General features: G+C 42.4%; 1 protein-coding gene across 1 annotated transcript in view; it reads right to left on the reverse strand.

The window, feature by feature from the left end:
- LOC127027901 (phospholipid phosphatase 1-like) overlaps positions 1–8,088 on the reverse strand; it is a 73,033-nt gene extending 64,945 nt beyond the window's left edge. Inside the window, exon 1 of the mRNA XM_050913764.1 lies at positions 8,030–8,088. Within this exon, the coding sequence (XP_050769721.1) occupies positions 8,030–8,087 (58 nt within the window). The 5' untranslated portion in view covers position 8,088. The remainder of the gene's footprint in view (positions 1–8,029) is intronic.
- Positions 8,089–23,103: the final 15,015 nt, after the last annotated feature.

Genomic DNA, 23,103 nt, shown 5'->3' on the forward strand with positions numbered 1-23,103 from the left:
AAACAGACTCGACTCAGGGAAATTAGTTTAATTTATTGCCAATCAAAAAATCAGAGTAGGGTAATGAGAAAGAAAACCAAATCTTAAAGCACCTTCCCCCCATCCCTCCCTTCTTCCCAGGCTTAACTTCACTACTGATTTCTCTACCTCCTCCCCCCAAGCAGCACAGCTGCTGTTGCACAGCCTTTTTTACCCCTTCTTAAATATGTTATCCCAGAGGCGCTACCACTGTTGCTGATGGGCTCAACCTTGGCCAGCAGCAGGTCCGTCTTGGAGCCAGCTGGCATTAACTTTATCAGACATAGGGGATGCTTCTAGCAGCTTCTCACAGAAGCCACCCCTGTAGCCCCCCCGCTACCAAAACCTTGCCATGCGAACCCAATACAAATGAATAATGCCACAGCATAGAAAGTCTTCCTGTACTCATATAATAGAGCAGGTGTCACTTTCCAGTTCCAGTGGAAGTTATCAGCATTAGATTTGTGATCTTAGTTTCTATGTATTAATGATTAGAGATTTCATTTTCTAGTGTTGATGACTGGAGTCTTAAGATTCAAGAAGAGATGGAAAGAATGACAAGAGACTGAGTCTGCAAGCAGAAATAGTAATCTTACTTCCATTCCCAGAATCTCCATTAGCATCAGAGCCAGCCACCACGCTGGGTTGGAGTATTTTAACTGAATATTAGTACTGCAGTATAGACTCACCTAACAAAACAAAATTGAAGCTTTAGTTTCCCTGAGTCATCAAAAAGCTACAGAACTTACTCAAGAAACACCAAGAAAAGGAGACATTGACTAAGAAGGTTTTTGGAATTTAACGGGGAACAGTTCCTGACTGGAGCTATTCGCAGGGCTCAAGCTCACCACCTCCCTTCTGTATCTCAGCATTAAATGTCCTCTTGGCCTCTTAAGGGCCACGTATGCTCCCCATTAGCTTGCTGCACATTAGAAGGTTCCCCGGCTATAATTAGAAGTTTATTCTCTCAGGTCTCTCCACCACTAGCTTCCAAACCAGCCCCTTCAGCTCAAGGTAAGCATAGTCCATTGCCCTTTGGATACCTTAAAATAAGGTAGATAAGCTTAGATACCCATGTTCCTTATCATCCCAGTATTCCAGTTTCAGGGAATACTGCACCTACTGTTAAATTTCAGTGACTCAGTCAGAACAGGCTTACAATAATCTGCAGATCTGCAATAACAGAACAAAGTTAAAGGGGCAAAAATGCATTAAGATTAATTTGAGGGAGAAATTCCACCTTATTCTAAGAGAGGCAGAAGCTACCTGAGATGCTGAAATTTGATATATATAATCCCTTCTACACTTAAGGCAAAACTCCTGTTCAGTACAGCTTCCTCCTTCCCCAAGGAAAGGCATCATGTAGCAAAATGCTAGGACCCTTCTATACCAGGAATGGCTAGCTAACATCTCAGAGCTACCTTATGAGCTCAAGCCACCCCAGTGTGGCCCCTCTGAAATCTGCATGATTAGCAGTGGCAGCCAAAGGGGAGGGGGCACTAAAATCTAGGCTAAGTCTAGCAAAATCTGTTGTTTCATCTGCAGAGTCATAAAAATAAGGCTGTATTGATATGGCTCCTGCATACTTGAGAGTAAAGGACAGAGAAGCGAGCCATTCCAAGATGGATGCTCCGATCTGACTTACTTGCCTTTTTTCATTTAAAATAAAAAAAAGCGTTATTCTCCTGTTGTCAGATATCAAGATGCCACACAAACAGGGGATGCCAAAACAATGAAGTACAATACAAATAAAAATGCTAACTGAAATACCTTAACACACTTCTGGAATCAGACTGCTTCTTGGTTACAGCTTTTTAAAGATGAATCAGCAAAGTCTATAATAGAGGAAGACCAGCCTGGCACTGCTTATCATACTGGTTGTTTTAAATCCTGTAACTTGCTTCATGTGATAACAGAAAGAGTGTTTGATAAGTGCACGAGACAATTTAAACATTATTTCTTCATATCATATCTGCCAAAGAAGCTTATTTGGGTCTATATTTGGCTTCTGTATGAACAGGCAGTCTTAATTTTAAAAGCTAGATGGATTAGTGTACCAGAGAATCTGGCAAAAGTAGTTTGAAAGACACAATGCAAGTTGATCAATAGACAGTTTAGTTCTGTGCCTCTGAGATCAGTCCCATAACTTGGAAAGGAAAATTCCTCCCAGAAACTGGGTCAACTCATTAGCAGTTGATCATTAAACAAGAAGAGATGAGCAGAAGATCATTGATCTAAGTGGCACAGTTTTCTTCCAGTTTTTAAGCTGCAGGACAACACCACTCTGGCTGGAAAACTGCTTGTGGGTCTACTCACAGGTGGGAACAGAGAGGTCTATTGCTGCAGCTGAACTGATTATTATTTCCTGATGTAGTGACAACTATATTGTTCCAACAAAACTGTCTAAGAAAGTATCTTAAAGGAATTTTGCTTCTTCAGGATAGCTTTAAGTGGTTTTGATTTTTGTCACATAACTAGGCTAAAACTAGTCACTCACTAGTCATTCATTATCTGAATTTCTAGTGTTTGTGGATTTTTCAGTTGTCTTCAGTCAACTGTTTTACTTGATTGGACCCCAAGAAGGAGGAGCTTCCTTTGCAGGATAAGGAAAAGAGCCAACCTCTGGCACTACCACCACCCCCCTGAGCAGACAAGGCAATAATCAAGCCCATACCAATGAATCTGACTTTTTAAAGCCACACTTCTGTGGGTAGTATATTTTGCCAATAAGGTTCTACATAATTCTGTTCAGCTTTTTCTTTTTTTCCCTCCCCATCATTCAAGGTGAGTTTGTTTTAATTCTCTTGGACTAATTCTGGAAAGAGCATTATCAGTTATCTGGGATAAATTCAAGTCACTTGGAAGGCTACAAAGCTCAAGCTATCTCTCATCATCAGGTACCTTCCAGAGTTAGGTCACGTCTCATGCTACCCCCTTCCATGGCTCCAGACACAGCCACAGATAGAGGACTATCATGGCTTTATCCTGTCATTAGTATCTGGTCAGTGCAACAGTGCTCCTACATAATACTAAGTAGTAACAGACAACCAGCAGTTAACTCTTTTTGCCTCCTCTCACACCAGGGCTGTGATTGTGCAGGTTTCAAACGAAGCTGCTTTTAGTCAGTATGAGTTAATGCTATCCAACTCTTCAAAACCAGGTCAGTGCATTGAATCAGCTCAGCACAGGCTCAAACAAGTACCTGAGTAGATATAAAGGTGAGGCAGGACCTCTTCAGCTATGAGGGATGAGCTATTTTACCATTTAGCTGTAGTGTGGTACTTCATTTTCTACAGAAAATATGTCAGAAGCCCCTTCCCTCCCATTCCCTTAAACAAAGGGCACCACCTTCACATAAGCATGCTGCAAGAGCCTGTTTAAGGTTAGAAAACCACCAGGACTCAAGCAGCTGGTAAGGAACCTCACTGCTGACAAGCATCTTCCTCTATTAAGCCAAGAGGAAAGAGTATAGTGCCAAGTTCAAGATGTGGTTCTTGGGAAGGCACTGGAAGGTGAATTAGAATTTACCTATCACTGTAAGAGGCAAGTGCAAGAACTTCTCTTTTTGAGACAGGGGTTAGCCAGAGTATAAGATACACTTTAACAAACAGCAATACTTGACAAAGCAAGAACCCAATTGCTGACTTTGAATCGTGTTCATTAACTAGTCAAGTTCTAACCTGAAGCTTTTCTGTAGGCTTCCTAGCAGGACAGAGAGAGTCTCTGGGTAGAGCATCTTTCTTTATGTAGGGGGAAAATAAAAAGTGACTGTTGCCAAGAACAGTACCAAGGGACAGCGTCACAACTGGAGCATTCAGTCTCATATGTTTGAGAAAGCAGTGTGAGAGAGAAGACTTTCCCTGTTTTAGGTGACAATCATGTTTCCAATGAACCGAGAGTCAACTTAATGACTATCAATCATCTTGTGGTACCTGGTGGACAGTGTCACTTGAAGACAAGCTGCTCTTTCATATGAATCTGTTACAGCTTAACAATGAATTCATGCACTAGAAAAAAGATTTAGCATCCACATGATGTGGAAAATAAGGATGGTGACACATATGTCAGTGAGTCACAAATAATAGGGGAGGAGGTTTTATTTGAACTAGGGCAATCAGGAAGTGCTAATCCACATAGTAGGCCTTTCTTGACTGAACAGCAATACCTTAATCGTCACAGAGACTGCTGCCTTCAGTGATGAGGAGAGTAAACATTCCCAAAAGGGAAGAACAGCACCTAAAGCAAAAACATTGTACAGGGTGTGCAGAGTGGTCCAACCATCTCACTCTCCCAGGTCACATATTACAAAAGCAAATTCACCTGTTCTATACACATGCATCTGCTGTTTTACATATTGCCCTGTATCACACAACATTCCTGCAGTCTTTAAATGGTAAGCTTAAAAAAAAGTGATGTAAGCATTTAGTATTTCTGGGTTTAGTTCACATGTTCTTCTGTTTGGAAGACTAGAACTTCTCCTTCCCTTACTCAGAAGTAGTTTCATGACAAAAAAGATAAATTAAAGACTGCCACAGTCCTACCTTCCCCACCACCAGCTGCCTACCAATGCCCTTCTCTTTTTGCATGGTTACTGCTTGCAGCTCAGGGCACTTCAAGACCCAGTGTTAGTTCCATTGCTAAAGAACAGCAGGTAAGTTTTCAGTTGGCTTCTTGAATCAGCACAAGGTAGGACATGGAAAGAAGGAGAAAAAGGAGAAAAAGAAATCCCTACACATACACCAAACATAACTACATTTCAGAGCAGTTTTAAATTTAACTAACTAATCCTTTACTATTTCCAACATATTGCAGAAAAGTGGATCAGAACAGTGAAGGGCTAAATTCTTTAGAAGACATCAATTTTTCTAATCTTAGGTTGTACATATTCTTGCATTACACCAGCAATCACATATTGACAAGTACACTCCTTAATTACTTACAATAGCTTGTCAGTGATTGTATAGTCAGACAAGGGACTAAAGAAACACAGTTTTGTTGTATTGCATCCCTGTACTTGTTAGACATGAATTGCAACAAGCACAGTCCAGATTTGAGTTGTCCTTGAGTCTAGCTTCACAGAGAATGTTTTCCTTACTGCTCTAGTCACCTCTGCAGAACTTTAGAAAAATTCATGTTTTTCAAACAGTAATCTGACTTGGTCTTAATGAGAGTTTGGTCTGAAGGTAAATGGATTTAGTAGTTCTTTCACTCATTACAGGATATATTACCATGGGTTTCCCAACTTTGTTCTTCAAGTGTTGTTTACTTGCCTTAATGAAGAAGGAGCCTGATTTGCAGTCAAACAATAGACCTGTAAGAATGGCACAGAGTATATGTATAGTGCCTAATGAAGACATCAGTCACAAGCTAACTAATTAAGTTATTCTAATAAGCTGTTATTTTTGCAAGACAAATTGAAAGTGTAATAAACAATAAGAAAGAATCAAGTCTCAGTATCAGTGTAAAACTGTTTTACTATTGTCTAGAACTGTCAATCCATTTACACATCTGTGCCATGCTATATAAAATATCTCTCCATCAGAAAAATAAGGAGGGACAAGTAACAACAAGTAAGTATGCAGGAGAAGGAAACCCTGCAGTCCAGGCCATTCATGCTTTCCAGTGAAGGAAGAAGTTGACCACTGTCTACTGGACCACACAGAGTAAGGGAGCTGTTGCCTGCAGCACTGCAGAGCTGCTTACAGACATGCAGCACACACTCACCCAGCACTGCAGATCAGCGCACACTCACAGAATGCAGATACAGCCTCATTGCACTATTTAAGGACAGATACTGCAAATATCTGCAGTTTTTTTTTTTTTTTAGATTACAGAATATGAAACTAGTTTGACGCTGAAACACTAGTATCAGTTTAGTAGGAAAGAATTATCATCCTGATAAGGGGGAAAGAGCGTTTGTTTTTATTTTCTCAGGGCACTGAAGACTGCTTTCCCTGAATTCTCTCTCCCTTACTGGGTAGAAATGTGGATGAGGGAGGGAGTTTCCTTAAAGACCAATTAAGAGCAACCTTAGACTTAAGTTTCAGGCAACCAAACTGATCTAATAGCTTAATGCCACATAAAGGGGGAGACATTGCTCCCTCCTGCATTGCCTGCTCTTTCTTGATCTCTTTCTTGTCTCTTACCTCTGTTCCATCTTCGGCACTTGTCAGACCTTTCAATAAACCCATTTAAATCACCAAAATCACAGTAAAGCTCTTTTTCCCTTCCTTCCCTTTTGGAAAACTTATGTTGGGAGAGTTGAACCTGCACAAAGAATGGTTTGACTAAAACAGGAGCAAGTAAGTCACAGACATACACAGACAGAGTCATCCACTTCCATAGCAGTGAACTGATAAGTCAGGTCATCATAACTTGAAGTGATATCCTTAGGCCATGAAGATAGCATGGAAATGTAAGCCTTTTTACAGCATAGCTTAGTAAAACTTCTGATCTGAATAAAGATTGCTCCTACTGGGCTGCATGGATCCACTATCATTCTCCAAAAGCTCTATCCCATATAACATTTATTCAGAGCAACACATCATTCACCATAGTTTTGTTCTTTAATGCCGTTTAGCTGCAGGTAGCATTGCTGTTCGAAGCATCTAGCAAGATAAAAATGTTACTCATTATGTTCATACTGATGCTGGAGACATCTTCAACCAAGAGGGACTTCATGAGCCAGACCTGTTTGACTGAACACGACAAGAAAGCGCTCAGATTTATTACTGAAGTACTGCTCTCATTTGATTAAGAAGCAAGCATTCAACAAACCAAGATCAAGTAACGCTTCTTAAGATTGGCCAAGACCTTCAGATACTGAAGACGCTTCCCTGGCTCTCAACAACCAGAGGTCGAGAAAAGTCACAACACTTTACAGAGTAAAGCTTCCCCTTTGCTGATCGATAACTAACAGCATTACTCCTTACACCATGTCATTACATAGAATGAGAAAGTTAATGCAAATTGACAGGCCATGATATAGTTTTAACAGAGCTAGAGATTGAAACAGAAGAAAGAAACATTAGGAAGGTGTTCTTATTTGGACTAGTTAAGACAAGCATTTGCAGTGCTGTGGCAGTGTGCTGTGATTGTTATGGTTCAACACATGACCATCACCACACCGAAGTATCACTCCTACCTCTACACGTGTCCCTCACCGCTACACACAAACATAATGTTCTAATAAATACCCCATTTTACTTTAAACCTCAACCTAGAGCATTAGTTTAGTTTCACTGAGACCACAGACAACTCAAAACTTAAAGTGATTTGAATCTTTTCTCTAGTGTATAATACCTATTGTGCCACTTCCGTTTGACACTAGGATGAATTGTTTCCCATGACCACCGTGATCCCAACCACTTTCATGGCAGCTTTCCGAACCACCAAGAGTAACACATCTCAGGCTGCAAACATCTACCTTCCCAGTACAGGCTTTTGCCACATCCGGTTTATTAGCCAACAGAGGAGGTTAGGGAAGGAAGAATAAGGACAGTATAAAGAAGAGGGAGTTCCAGATGTCAGTGGATAAGTAGCAGCAGCTCACTCCCCCAGGACTCTTCCCTTTCGAGTTACAGCCTGCACAGCTGTGTTAAAATCGCTTAGCTGAGGTTTGAATATTATTAATAATCTATCAATTTTCAAGGGCCTCCAGAAAGAGAAAAAATGAGACTCATCTGCTCTCTACTGCAACCCGACCCGGCCTGACGGCAAGACCCGCTGAGCGCCCCACCATCTGCTGCTACGGACCGCGCTGGGGGCCAGCCCCGTGGCCCCGGCGGGGCGGGGGTGTGTGTGTGTGAAGCAATGGCAGGCAGCAGTGAAAGCGGCACATAGGCACACGCTCGCAGGCACGGCGAAGACGCAGGCTGGAAGAAGACCCGCTCCAGGGTGGTGTTTAGCGCCGAGGGGAGGCTTGCATGCGATTAGCACGGTGCCGTGCCGGGAGGGAGCGGAGCGCCCTGGGGACGGCTTCCCTCGCCCCCTCCACGGCCCGCCGACCTACCCAGCACCACGCAGACCACGTCCAGCGCCACGAAGGGCAGCCGCGTCCTGTCAAACATGCTGGCAGCGCCGGGCGCCCGGCGTGGCAGCGGCGCCTCCTCGCGCGGTGACAGCCTCAGCCCAAGAGTGGAGCAGAGCGAAGCGGAGGGAGGGGCGGGGCAATGGCGCCTGCGACCAGCGATCCCAGCACTACCACAGCCACCGTCCGCACTGCACTACTGCCACTACTGCAGTGCCCACCCGGGGCTTTAAGACGGGCAGCGGGAGGCAGGCAGGGAGGGAGGAAGGAACGAACGAGCGAGCGAGCTAGTTGGCGGCGGCTCTGTCCGTCCCTACCCGGGGCCGACCAATCGCGCCGCGGCCCGCCCACACGGCGGCCTGCCTCCCTCCCCGCCCCGCGGCGCGAGCCCCGCTGGGCCCCGCCGTGGCGGGTCGGGGAGGGGGGGCAGGGACCCTCCCCCCTCAGCGGCCGCCCTCCACCCTTCGCCCGCCGGCCTCCGCCTGCCTGAGGCCGTGGCGGCCCCTCGCCCGCCCCTCAGCGCGGGTCCCCCCGGGCTCCCATGGTCGTGGGCTGCCGCAGGGCCGGCGCCGACTGAGGGAGTACCACGGCGGTCGCCCGTGCTCTAACCTCCACCTGCCTGCTCGGCCCTGTCCTGAGGTGACGTGGGCCGTGGCAGCGGTGCGTGGCCTGCTCGGCTCCCCGAGGGGCTGCCGGGTTGACAAACACCGGCAGCAGGTAGTGAGGAGGGACCGAAACGGGTGTCGGTGGCACCCAACCCTGGCCGGACACGGAGACTCTAACCGCAGCAGCGCCCCGGCCTGCCTGCAACAGAGCTGGGGAGGGGTTATCTGCTGCAAATACGGGGGCCTTTTTTAAAATTTTTTTAATTTTTTTTTTTTTAACAAGGAAAAAGCCGCTTCTGTTGTCCCAAAAATCAGGATTCTTTCACCCGGTGTGCAAAAAAGCCGATTAACACACAGAGCCGAGATATTTGTTTATTTCATGTCTGCACAGAGATGGGTGCTAGGTGGTAACTCCACAAAGCTAGCACACCTGGTTAACACACGGTAAAGCATTTTATACCTTTCAAGCAACAGTTATCAGTATTTTTACAGTTTTGCTTAGTTACTCTCGTTCCTATTGGTTCTCGCAAGTCTCATCTCCACTTAAAGTCGCAGTGTCCTCCTTTTTTACTGCGCATATTCTGTGAGGAAGGGGCTTCTGTTGGTAGGGGGCTCTCCCTACTCAAGGGTGGGTTTTCTAGTATGTTAATTAGGATAGTTCACTCACAGTTCAAGTAGCTCTTTGATTGCCCCTGTGCTTATCTTGGTATGTCTTTACCCACTGACTTATGGTGTCATCTTGTTTCTCTTCTCAAGGTCACGCCTTGTTAACTAAATAGCATCCTTTGTTTTTGTTTCTCGCATATCTCCAACAATTCCCCCCTTTGAGACTTAGATAAATAGTTCTTATTTAAAATAAGTCTCACTTAGATATTTTCATTCTAAAACTTCAGTCTCTGGGAGATTTCAAAATTTTCCAAAACTGCTCATAGGTTCCTTCCCATTGACATATGTCTTGCTGGAATTTTTTTCCTGTCCTTTATAGGGAAGTTTTCAAGTTTGAGGGATTTATCTCCCTCTGTCATGAGCGTGCATACCCTGGGTGATTGCATTAGAGCAATTTGCTTCATCATGTGCCAAACCTTAAAATACAGTATGATTATAAGCAGTAAACATAAACATGTTAGCAATAACAAGATCACAACAGGGTGTAGCATGAGATTAAGAATGCCTGTTGTCTTGGGTGACCATCCAAGGAAGGCTTCCCACCACCTATGTTCTCCATCTTTCTTCACCCGGTCCAAAACACGATGTATCTCTTCTGTGTCATGGTGAACGGTGATTAAAGTCCTTTGTCCCTCTTCTCGGGCACGTTCCAGCAACTGGCGTAGATCATTATGTTGTAAAAATTTTTTTTCACCAGTGTGAGATCCATCCCAATGGGAGTAAGCAATAGATCCTTAACTAAAGTATAATTGGATTGTATTAGCTGATAAGTCGTAACCGGAGCTGAATAGTTGAAATCACATCCTATAATGTTAGTAAAGTTACAAATGCAAGTATTTGAGTGATTTTTTATCCCGACAGTAATATTATCTACAACTATAAAATTACATAGAGTTCTTATACACACACATCCTTTCCCAATGTATATGAGTACAGTTCCAGGGATTTCTTTTGGATGTATCTCGAAGTGACAAACATTTTGCTCAGCGTCAAGACAAATGTCTTGAGCTTTGATGGTATTACTTTCGCAAATAAATCCCTGTTGTTCCCATACCATACATGCATCAACTTCAACAGTCTGCCATTTGTTATTGTCTCGTTGGGCCCATACTCTATGCTCTAGTGGATAAAGTACAGTCCCATTGTGATTTAAGCCTAACGCAATGATCGGGTAGATGGTTTTTACCGATGCATTCTGTATGGTTACAACAAAGGCCGTGGCTTTGTTATCGATAGGATTGTGAGTGAAATTGCCCAGATACCACCATGACTGGAATTCTCTTTCAAATGCAGTTGCCTTTTCCCAGATTATTTTCCGAATTTCAGTAGGTAAGGTGCCATCTTCACCTTCTCTTACAATTGCTGCTATTGTATATTGCACCCACAGTTGAGCTTGGATGCAACTAATAGCTAGCGAAATATTGTTTTGGGCTATACCAAGTACATCTATGATTAATTGGTGGTCCTTTTCATTAACCCTTTCCCATTGAGGCAATATATCAGACAACAGCCATTGATGAGTTCCTAAAGCTGACAGGGAGGATTGCAATGGATGTTCTAGTTTTTTTAGATCATGTGTGGCTGTACTGAGTTTGTTTGCAAGTATTTCATATCTATGCTGTTTAAGACTCCCAATCCTGTCCCTAGGATATCAGTTACATTTCTTTTTACTCGATTTGGAAGGGTAAGAGACTGCCTATGTAACCATGCTAACCATCCTGTATAGGACGCACTTACGAATGGTGAACAGGCTGGTTTAACTGCAGAGATATTAATCTGCATTGATAGCTCTACCCGTTTGAGGGACCAAGATGGATTAAACAAAAGTCGTTGTTGTCCAACCCTTTTAACGACATATGGTCCAACTCTAGCTATCTGGGGGGTTATTTCCTTTAGTAATATCCTAATTACTTCCCTAGCCCCATTGTTGCGACAAGGGAAAGTCTCAGGCCGTCCGGAAAACGTATCCACTAGAACAAGTAGATACTTATGTTGTCCACATTTTGGTAATTCAGAGAAATCTATTTGCCAGTATTCCCTAGGGGTTATTCCTCTTTTTACGTCACCTGCTGGCGGCTTTCTTTGTATTTTGGGATCATTTACACAAGTTTCATCTCTTTGCTATTATATCTGCATTTGTCTGCATTTTTGGCCCTACAGCGTATCTCTTAACACTGCTTATCATAGCATCAGCTCCCATGTGAGTTTCTTCATGTAGCTTCTTGAGGAGAGCTTCCATCGTTTTTTTTAATTTCATCAAAACTACTCCGACACTCTGGAGTCCCTTCTAACAACTCCCCACAAGGTCCTTTGTGGCTGCGTATAAGGGCTTGGTTGTAAGTCCGAAATTGGGGATCCATATCCAGCAGAATCTGGCTATTCCCAGAAAGTTTAGCAGGCTTACTGTGGCTTCTGTACAAGTCTGTTCTGTATCTGCTCCAATTAAGATATCGTCCACATACTGTAAGAGAGTAACATTATCATTATTAGTTCGCCATTGTTCTAATTCTTTGGCCAGTACTTCACCAAACAAAGTGGGACTATTTTTAAATCCCTGGGGAAGAACGGTCCAACACAGTTGTCCTTTCCTTCCAGTAGTCGGATTCTCCCATTCAAAAAGCGAAGAGTGTTTGACTCTGTTCATCCACTGGAATGCAGAAGGCGACATCTTTTAGGTCCAACACTGTAAAATAGGCATTGTTTTTGGGTACAGACGCTAACAAAGTATAAGGGTTGGACACCGTAGGATGTATGTCTTTGGTTATCCAACTTATAGCCCTCAAGTCCTGCACTAATTGGTAATCCTGGGAGTGAGGCTTTCTCACCGGTAAAACCGGTGTATTGTATTCAGATTGACATTCTCTGAGCAGTCCATATTGAATAAAGGTATTTATCAGGGCTTCGAGGCCCTTGCGAGCTTCCAGCCTAATAGGATATTGATGCACCCTTACTGGTTTTGCCCCCTCTTTTAGTTCTACTTTAATCGGACTCACATTTTTTGCTTTACCTGGGTTTTTTTTTGAAGCCCATACCAGGGGAATTACCACATTTAATACAGCATCTGGAATATTCTCTTCAATTTCTTCCGGTGTTTCATCTGTCAGCAAGCAGATCTGAGCTCTCCAGGCGGTTTCAGGTGGGATATGGAGCTGTACAGCATTCTTAGAAAAGGTTACTTGTGCATTTAGTTTGCATAATAAATCTCGCCCCAATAAAGGTAGGGGGCATTCTGGCATGTATAGAAACTCATGAATTAATTTAGCTCCCCCAGTTGTGCATTCCATTGGTTGTAAAAATGGCCTTACTGTTCTTTTTCCCTTTGCCCCAACAATAGGTATAGTTACTTTACTTAGAAGTCCTTTACAAGTGGTGACTACTGAATGAGTAGCCCCACTGTCAATTAAAAAAATCTATGGTCTCGTTCCCCAGCTTAACTGGAACCAGGGGATCAGCTGGGAAGATTTTAATGTTCTCCCCCGGTCCCCTTCATTCATTGTCTGAATCTTCTAACAAGATTAGCATTTTCTGCATGATCCCGTTCCTTTGGCCCCTCTCGTTTCAGGCATTCATTCTTCCGGTGTCCCTCCTGTTCACAGACTGCACACTGATTTAGCCCTAAAGGGGTTCAGTTTTGCGGACCTCTTCCCTGCATTATTCCACCGCATCCTCCTCTTCCTTTACTTTTTCCTCTACCCTTCCCTTCAACATCATTTCCATTTATTGCCGCTGCCAGCAAAGATGCGTGCAACTTTATTTTGTTCTGTTTTTCTTTTCTTTCCCTCTCATCTCGATTGTCATAAACCTTATACTCTATCAATTGTGAGATCGACATTCCCCCAGCTCCATCAACTTTCTGCAACTTTCTCCTTATATCCTGAGTCGACTACCCAATAAACAACATATATTGAACATCCTCTGATTTGCCTCATCATCCGGATTCAAGTCCATCCATTTTCTAGCTACCTCACATAGCCTTTCGTAAAAGGCTGATGGATTTTCCTCCGGACCCTGCCTTACCTCATAAAGCTTAGACACATTCTTCGGTCTAGGCACTCCATGCTGAACCCCATATAGTATCAGCTGCTGATACTGCTTCAGTTGAGCCCTTGTTCCCCCCCCTGTTAGGATCCCATTCTGGGTCCCTTTTAGTAGGCAGAAACTCCTCAGAATCTTCTTGCCTGTTTCTCCTTCCCCTTCTTCCCTGGCCCTTTCAATCACCATTCTCTTTTCCTCTGCTGTAAAGCACGTATTTATCAAAGCCTGTATATCTCCCCAGTTGGGATTATGTGTTAACATTATAGTTTCTAATAGTTGATGTACTCCGTCAGGGTTTCCCTTATAGGATCCAACAGATTGTTTCCAATTTAACAGCTCAGAGGTAGTGAACGGAACATGTATAAAAACCAGCAGTCTTTCCGGTCCCACCACCTGTCTCAGGGGAGCCTGTACAACTGGTTCAGCGTGCCCTCTAGTCCGGCTGGAAATGGGGCTAAAGTTATCATTGCCCGATTGTAAATTAGGATCGATTGGCAATTGTCCAGCACTGCTTTTGTATAGAGGTGGGGCTGTCGGGACTAACAGTTGCACATCTTTCTGCTCTTCTGCCCCTGCAATCTTTCTATCATCACAGCCTATGCAACAACCACTCTCCTTTTTCTCAGAAGCTGTATACATCACTAGGTCAGTCTTTAGCTTGCATTTTTCCCGCATATCAGATTTTCTATACAAAGTCATAAAGGCATCAACATAAGGTACTTCGTCCCATTTCCCCATCCAACGGCAAAACGACATCAATTGTCATATAGTATTATAGTTTACCGATCCATTTTCTGGCCAGACTTCATCATAACCCAATTTATAATTTGGCCACCATTGATTACAATATCTTTTCATTTTATCTTTAGTCATTAGATCTCCCCCAAACTTATTCCAATTTTTCAAAATACACCCCAAAGGGCTACAGGGAGGAATCACGGATTGGCTTGCTCCCATTTTAACCGAATTTACCTATTTGCCGGCTTTGACTCCCTTGGTCGGTAATTACCCTTCTGACCCTTTGGTCAGTAATTACCACTCTGACCGCTTTGGTCAGTAATTTCCTCTCTGACCCCCTTGGTCAGTACCGCTCTGACCCCCTTGGTCACTATGCGCACTCAGTTCTGACCCCCCTGGTCAATTAAGGCAACCCTTGCCGAACGTCTACGTGCGACTTTATGCGCCCCCCTGGCGACTTGATGCGCACTCGGCTCTGACCCCCCTGGTCAATTACGGCACCCTTTGCCGAGCGTCTATGTGCGACTTTACCCTTTAACCTTCCACAGGAGCAATTGAATTTGTAATTAAATTTTATACTCACCAATCCAAGGATTCATTCCCCTTTCACCCTGATACAAATATCTCTGGTCGGCGTTGCACCTTTGAGTCACTTGTCGCCCCGGCTTCGGAGGGAATCCGGAGGAGTCCCCGATCAATAGGTCGGTGCGCGCTGGAGCTCAGTCCGGTCCGGTCCGCTGTCGGGGACGGCAAGACGATCCGGGCAAGGCCTTATGGCCGTCCCATCTGGGTCGCCAAAATGTTGTCCCAAAAATCAGGATTCTTTCACCCGGTGTGCAAAAAAGCCGATTAACACACAGAGCCGAGATATTTGTTTATTTCATGTCTGCGCAGAGATGGGTGCTAGGTGGTAACTCCACAAAGCTAGCACACCTGGTTAACACACGGTAAAGCATTTTATACCTTTCAAGCAACAGTTATCAGTATTTTTACAGTTTTGCTTAGTTACTCTCGTTCCTATTGGTTCTCGCAAGTCTCATCTCCACTTAAAGTCGCAGTGTCCTCCTTTTTTACTGCGCATATTCTGTGAGGAAGGGGCTTCTGTTGGTAGGGGGCTCTCCCTACTCAAGGGTGGGTTTTCTAGTATGTTAATTAGGATAGTTCACTCACAGTTCAAGTAGCTCTTTGATTGCCCCTGTGCTTATCTTGGTATGTCTTTACCCACTGACTTATGGTGTCATCTTGTTTCTCTTCTCAAGGTCACGCCTCGTTAACTAAATAGCATCCTTTGTTTTTGTTTCTCGCATATCTCCAACACTTCCACCTCTGGAAGAGTGTTGGATAATTGCAAAAGAACTGAGAAATTTCAGCCCAACCCAAACCAATCTTTTTCCTTGTTAAAAGCTTTTATTTGGAAGGAAAATAGTGACCAACACAAAAAAAAATCTGTTTTCTGCATAACTGCATTTTTATTTTAACAGCATTTACCACAAAATTGACAACTTTTTTCACCAGTGTTATTAGTGCTGTTGGGCACAAACTTATCACTCATGCCACTGAGCACATTTGTGTTTTCTATGTAATTGCAGGTGGGATGAGCGGCACTTCCCACACTCAAAGCATCAGGCATAAGCTTTTCTGCAATTTCACCCTCTAATTCTGTAAACACCTTCACTTTGTATTATATCCTAAAGGCTGAATAACAGGTTTGGCAGATCAACAAGGGAAACAAGTTCTTGAGATGGAAATGCCTCACTAAATATGCTATATCTTCAATTCAAGCATACTGTCTAAAAAGAGATATAAAGCAGATCCATATAGAATATATAAAGAAGCTCTACATAGCAGCCTATACAGGAGTTCCTGATTTCACTTCAACGCCTAAGAAGCATCCCAGCTACAAATCAAAATGGGCAGGTCTAAAGATTAAAACTACCCTTGATTTATGTAACTGTAGTGTAATTTACAGAACTCATTTTCCTGTGCAAGTATTCTGGGATGATCTCATGGAGGTAGATACTCCAGTGTTGTCTTAAAATGCAGAAAGTAATGGAATAAATTGTAGCACAACCTGGCAATGACAAAAACTGGGCTTATCTTTGTGAGAACTGCTGCTGAAAGTAAAGTGTGGAATCTGCTCTGCTCCTCACAAAGTGGGAGATTGTTCACAAGGTCTTAGATCAGGAGTAGATAACATCCCCAAAATTGCAAGATGGTTAGAAAAACCAGAAAACAAGCAATGCAGACATTCCATGCACAATTGCTGTAATTGCTTTCTTCAACCCCAAAGCATCATGTTAATCTTCTTCAGGCTAAGCAGCAAACAGCTCTCCTGATCCACACCCGTATGCAGTAAATTAGAGACCAAAGAGATTGCGCTGTCTAATTTAAATCTTCTTCCCAGAAGAATGTAAGCAAGATAGTGATGACACTTAACACTTGGAAATTGGGCTGCAGCAGCACAGCATTCACCAACAAGAGAAATTAATCACGGTTTATTGTGTTGCAGTTTCTACATCTCTGTTTCACCCTTGAGATGTAGGTTTCCTGAGGGAAAAGGCATTTCTGCAATTTTCTGCCAGAATTCAGGAAAGAAATCAGTCACCTGGTTCCTCTCCAAACTTTCCATTGCACAAGAGATATGAGCCTTGCTGTTGCAACCTTATTCCTACCACTAGGCTTGCTGTCCTGGAAACCCCCAATTGAGCACAATTTAAGGGATTAGGTTAGCTCTGCACTGTTCTAGGCATTCAGAAGGCTTTTCTGGGCCTTCATATACGGACAAGTATTAACTATGGAAGCACGCCAACCCAAGCTCTTTCAGCCTGAATTAGTACTCAGATTAGAAAAACCCTATACTACTCCAGGGTTGTGTTAGTACAAGTGCTGCATCTTCAGATATGTTACTGATTCTGCATCTTCAGATATGTTTTTGTTTTCACACAAAAAAGGATGTTTTGGTATAAAACTCAAGAGGAAAAAAAACCCGTGTGCTTAAGCACCTTTAACAAATAATAAAGTATCTGTGGCAGCAACAATGCCCAGCGTAGCAGAAATGTCAAACTGATGGTGCTTGATCAGAGAGCATCTGGAGCAGTAAGTTCCAGAGGGGATGGAGGATGTTTGATTATAAACACAAATAGAAATCACGTTCAGCATCAGTTGGAGGTGTGGGGTTTTTTAAGTATACAACACAAATATCAGAGCTTCTAAATTTAATTTTCTCCTGGTACTGTGAGAGTTTTATAGTATATTCTGACTTCCTGGCACTAGCAGAATTGCTGGTAAATATATGCCCATTTGACAGAGAAAAAAAAAAAAGGAGACATTTTTCCTGTCTAGGCTTTGCTTGATATCTGTCCCTCGCAGCAAGGCTCTTAGATGTTCACCATTCTTCACCTTAGTAACCCACTGATGTCAAGTCAGATCTACTCATATGCTTAGCAGGGTCTATACTAAAGAACATTTTTGAACTGGGACCCGAGTAAAATGAAGGCAACAGACAAAGCTCATAAGTTATATTTTATCCCTTCATTAAATGTACATTTTTAAATAGTCTAATATTACTTTCTAGAATTTAAACTCTTCTAAATATCTTACCCTCTCACCTCTTCTCTTGTTTGGTATGGTTATTTAGTCGTTTTCTTTTTTTTTAATTGTATCTTTTTTGTCTTTTTGTTTGTTTAATTGAGAGCAGTGAGCAACAGAGAACATCAAGACCAAGTTAAAGCCCTGTTCATTTCTTTGTTTTCTTCTGGTTCTTCCAGAAATCCTGATCTTCAGTGTTTTGCCCATCCTCCTTAAAAGTTTTGTGTGTACTAGGAAGTTTATCATTAGTCTGTAGTAGTACTTGTATGCTAATTAATTAGTACTGACCCAACAGGACTCTTAACTGCAATTAACATTCATATAGATCAGCAGCTTTAGTAAACGATGGGACTTTCCCAGGCTTATTTCTCTGTAGCTTCATCTGGGGTTGGAGTCAATAGCTCTAAATGAGCTGTTACCAATCAGGAAAGAGATTAGAGGGTCATGGTGGATAGTTCTGGGAAGCCATCATCTCAGTGCTCAGTGGAGAGATCACCATGCCAACCAGAATGCTGGGAATGCTATTAGGAAAGAAATTGAGAACAAACTGTCAAATATCATTATGACACATTCCTGAATGCCGGCAATCCCACATCAAAATGGATATAGTAGAAGCAGAGAAAGTGCAAAGGAAGGCAAAAAGGATTATTAGAACTTGTATGTAACAGCTTCAATACAAGAGAAACATAAGTAGAATAGGATTTTTCAACATGGAAAGGAAATGATGAGGGAGGAAAAGGCCTTATAAAGTACAGATCTATAAAATCATTAAATGTGTGGAGAAGGTTAAATATATAACAAGTATTCACTACTTTGTATCAGATAAGAACTAGGGAGAACCTAAATAAAGTGTCAGACAACAGGACTCCTTCTTTACATGAGAATATTGTGGAATTCATTGCCTCAGGTTGCTGTGGGGCGCAAAATTACAAAGGAGCCAAAAGGCACTAGGTAAGTTCCACTGTTAAACACTGGATCCTGGTAGTTTAGGAAGTGTCAGAACTGCTGACTTCCCACATTTAGAAAGGTCTGCTAGGGAGAGTCATTCCACATGGGCTGTTTCTTAAACTCTTTCCCTAAACATCTGCTGCTGTGCACTGTTGCACAGTATTGGGCTGGACGGACTTGATCTGAATCAGGTCTTCATATGTTCAAAGCCAGTCAATGGCCATAGTGTAACACTGCAAAATACATTACTAATAATTAGCAGAGATTAAATAGTTCAGACTTGTTTGTAATGTTCTGTCAGATTCAGACTCTGCAATACTTTTGTGTGCTTATTTAGAATTTATCTGCCAAAACCCCGCTCATGCAGTAAGATCTACAGAAGAGGACCAAGGAAGAAAGTCTGCCAAGATGGCCCTCCTGATTTTCTCTGATATCATTTGTCCAGGGCATAGGATTTGCCCCTTACAAAATGACACAAAGTCCTACAGGTAGTTTTGAGACCTGGACCTCTGAAGTCAGTTGACACCCTTTGCACAGAATGTTTCAGAAAGCAGAATTTAGATTCCACCAAAATATCTTAGCCTCATATCTCTTCTTTTGTTTGGTCTGGTCATTTAGTTGTTTTCTTTCTTTTGCTCCTATGTCTCATGTTTGTTTGGTTTTTAATAAGGGAGCAATGAGCAATAAAGAACATTTATATTTCTAATAAAGCATGAGGAGTTTCCTGTCTTCTCTCCCTTAGTTCTTTTCCCTTTAAATACAGATGATACTCGTTTGGATACTTCACTCCCGCATCTCTATTCAACTGTGTTGTCTATTCATCAAAAAGCTCAGGCCAGTGACTTGAGATTGTCACCTGTGGTGCTCCACTCCTTCACTTCTGGGCAAGTTCAGATCCGTGAAGGGTTCTGCTCCCCCAGTTTTAGATCAAAGTTACAAGAGCATTTCTGCAAGAGTGATGAGACCTGTTCTAGTAGAAAAAACAGGTTATTTCTAAAGATTAGCTGCAGAAATAAAGAATCAAGCAGACATCACCAGACAGCATAATAACATAAAATTAATATTCATGTTCATGTAATGAATTAAAATGCATTAAAACCCAAGTATATACCTTTGTTTATATATATTTAATAGCATGTATCACACAGCCTCAGAAGATCCTATAGTATATTCCAGAAAAACACTTCAGGCTACGTCTACACAAGTTAATTAAGTGTGGTCAGCACACATGAAACAGGTACTGGCACATGATTGTCCATACTATTTATTTGTTAGCTCACAAATGATGTTGTTCAGAACTGACTAGCACTCTCCCCAACAATTCCTGGGCATGGGTCAGGGGTTAGCACAGGCCAGAGACCATTCCCCATGGCAAGTTTGCATGCAGCCATACTATTTTTGACAGGAAGAAAATTTAGCTGTGTGGACATCAGCTGTGCTGTACCAGTTGGCCTTAGACTAAGAAACTGTCCCTGTTTGCTCTTTGTTGTTTTTTATTATTTGTTTCAATTACAGATATTGCTCTGGAGCAATAATAGATTCTGAAAGAAAGAATGTCTCAAGGGCACTCACAAAATGTTCATGGCTGAGTGAAACTTTTATTTAAAAAGTCTTATGATTATTGAAAGTTGGAGTGATTTAGGGGCTGCAGGACTTGTGTCCTCTGGCTTCTGCTTTCCCCTCTCTCTTCTTCCCTTCTTGGTCATGCTTTCCAATCAAACCAGCAAACAAAATAGAGGTAACTCTGGCAGCAGTAGGAATCTCAAGAGATGAACTTCAACAAGGTAAAGCAGTTGCACAGTGAAGAATTTGCCAATGATGTATAAAAGGCACCCAGTTTTGACCCATTACACACCTAAAGCAGTAACTCAGCCTCCTGTGCCTGGTTCTGTATATATTTGGATATCCACGTATCCACTTCAACAGATACAAGAAGATAAGCTTGAAGGAAAATGTGTGTCATATTGCACCTCTTCCAGGTACATCTCCATGTGCTTCACTGGCTGATCAAAACTGTGCATTCAGAGTGCAGCAGCTGAGGTGTCTGTTCCTGCTGCTTGTCCCTGCTTGGCGGCAACAGTCCCATCCCTGACACTCTGTGCTTTAAACAGGCAGCAATCTACACTGAAGCTGTTGCAAGGCAGCAGCTCCCAGTCCCATACCACTTCAAGATGGCTTGGATGCCAGTAGAAGTACCATTAGAAGTACAGCATGGGAGCAGACAAAAGCAGAAAGACTCAGCGAGAAGTAGACCTGAGTTTTTTTCCTGGCCCAATTGTTACGCTCCTGCTAGGTGGATGAACTGCCTGACTGCTGCCCCTTCAGTTCTACATGTCCTGCTCATTTATGTTGAAAAGTCTTCAGAACAGCAATGGTCCCTTACTATGTATGTTACCTAACCCAGTGAGTTGGGCCTCCAGATGTTACTGTAACACTTGTAAGTCATATTCATCCAAAACTACACTCTGAAGCTAAGGCAAAGTTAATATAACCAGAATGGCTATGGAAATATGTCCATAGGGGGGCCTTTTGCAACATTTTTAGTAATGGTATTGTGCTGTTACAGTTGTCAATGTTGCTTTTGTTTGAGCTCCACAAATTTGTGATATTTTTTTCCCAGTGACACGGAACTGAAGGAATTTATTCACAAGTTCATAGTATTTTTTTGTTGTTTTCTTAAGACATTATAAATATATTGGATAAAATTCAACCTTGGACACATCTCCCTGCACTAATATAATGCAGTTACAATAGCCTAGCACATAAATAATTGCAACTACAAAAATAAATTATGAGTGAGCTTTGAAAGTGAAATAACAATAGGCAAAATGTCACCAAAAACCTCAAGCTGGCAGAATCAAGTAAGGCAAAAAGAAACCCACTTCAATATTGATTGTGGAGCACGTTTATGTCTTGCATCTCTGAATTATTCTTCACAGAGCATGATCAGGGTCAGTTCCTGCTCAAAACAAAATTAAGGGTGGAGGAGAATAAATAAACAGATAATTATTTAGTATTCCTCTTCAAATAATTATGAGAGGATTTGAGTCTTAATACAATCATTATCTAATGAAAGCTTTTGCCTCTCTGTCTTCTATAAAATAGTACTCGACTAATTGAAATAGTCATCAGAGTTGAACACAAAAAGCCACAGCTAGAGCTGCTCCAACATACAGAGAATTCAGTTACTGAAATCACTTCCTCTTAGTTTGCATCCTACTTCCTGAGCAGGAAATGTGGGATTTCACTTTGCTGTCTTGTCCCTTTACATGGATTCATCCTTGTGCCAGCAGTAGATTCAGTGCCTTAAGGTACAAGTCAATGGCTCCTGTAATCTATTGCCAGAGCACAGAACGTCCAGATTATAATTAAGCCCTGACCACTTGGTATTTATTTTTATCACACTAATACCGAGAAGCCCCGGTAAGACTGGAGCCAATTGTGCTATGTGCTGTACACACTCACAGCCATTGCCTCAAAGACCTCACAGAGCAGGGTGAAAGAAAGAAAGTAGTATTTTCTACAGTAGCAAAAAGAGCCTTAATTTTGCTGCTGTTCTCCTTGAGGCATTAATCTTGAGAGAGACAAGGAATAAACCTGTCCCATATGAGTCATCTGTGCAGATGAAAGCATAAAAATATCCTCTTATCTCCTGTTTTATCTTTCCCTTTGACATTGCTGCTTCTTTCCCAACTAGAACAATAACAATGAAAATAAGAGTGAAGTCAGCACTGGACAGGGATGTTGTAGTGTCTGGAGCACCAGAAGCAGTGGAAGCAGGCAGGAGTCTCACTTGATGTGCTCTGGCTCCTGTCAGAGCAAGCACTTGGCAAAGGAGAGGAGAAGGATTATATCTGTCAGAATAACTTTTATGGGACCCAACTCTTCCAGGGATTGTTTCAAATCCACATAATGCTCTTGAGTGTTAATGCTTGCATTGGGACGTTTGCATTAGCAGATAAATGTGCAAGAACACATATTTCCAGACATCTGCCTAGTGACTGCACATCTGAGCAGTTTGCTGAAACTTGGTCCAAGGTCCACGAGGTCCTTGGGCTCCTGAAATGACTTCCAAGGTTTGTAATAAATTGTGCTGCTGAAGTGTACCGCAGTTAAGCAATTCTCACGATAGAAACAGTGTGGTGCACTGCACTAAAACCATTCTATGTTATTTTAACTTTTCAGCCTTTGAAAGCATTCAGAAGGGAACAGAAACATACTGAAGAAATTAATACCTACAGATGTTGTGAAAAAAAGAAGAAAACATGGGATGATGCCCCCAGATTATCACCCTCCCAATACAGGCTAGTGGATAACATAATACTGATCTTTGCTACGCTTCGTATTAGCCAGAAGTGAGGAAGATGAGTGTAGTTATTAAGGTATAAGCACTCCTCCATATTTCCAGGGAGCCTTGGTTGAATTGCTCATGTCCCTCCAGCTAGGTCCATATTTTTTAGCCATGTCAGAGTGAGG

This window comes from Gymnogyps californianus, unplaced genomic scaffold, assembly GCF_018139145.2.
Source record: "Gymnogyps californianus isolate 813 unplaced genomic scaffold, ASM1813914v2 HiC_scaffold_102, whole genome shotgun sequence".
In the NCBI taxonomy this organism is placed as follows: Eukaryota; Metazoa; Chordata; class Aves; order Accipitriformes; family Cathartidae; genus Gymnogyps; species Gymnogyps californianus.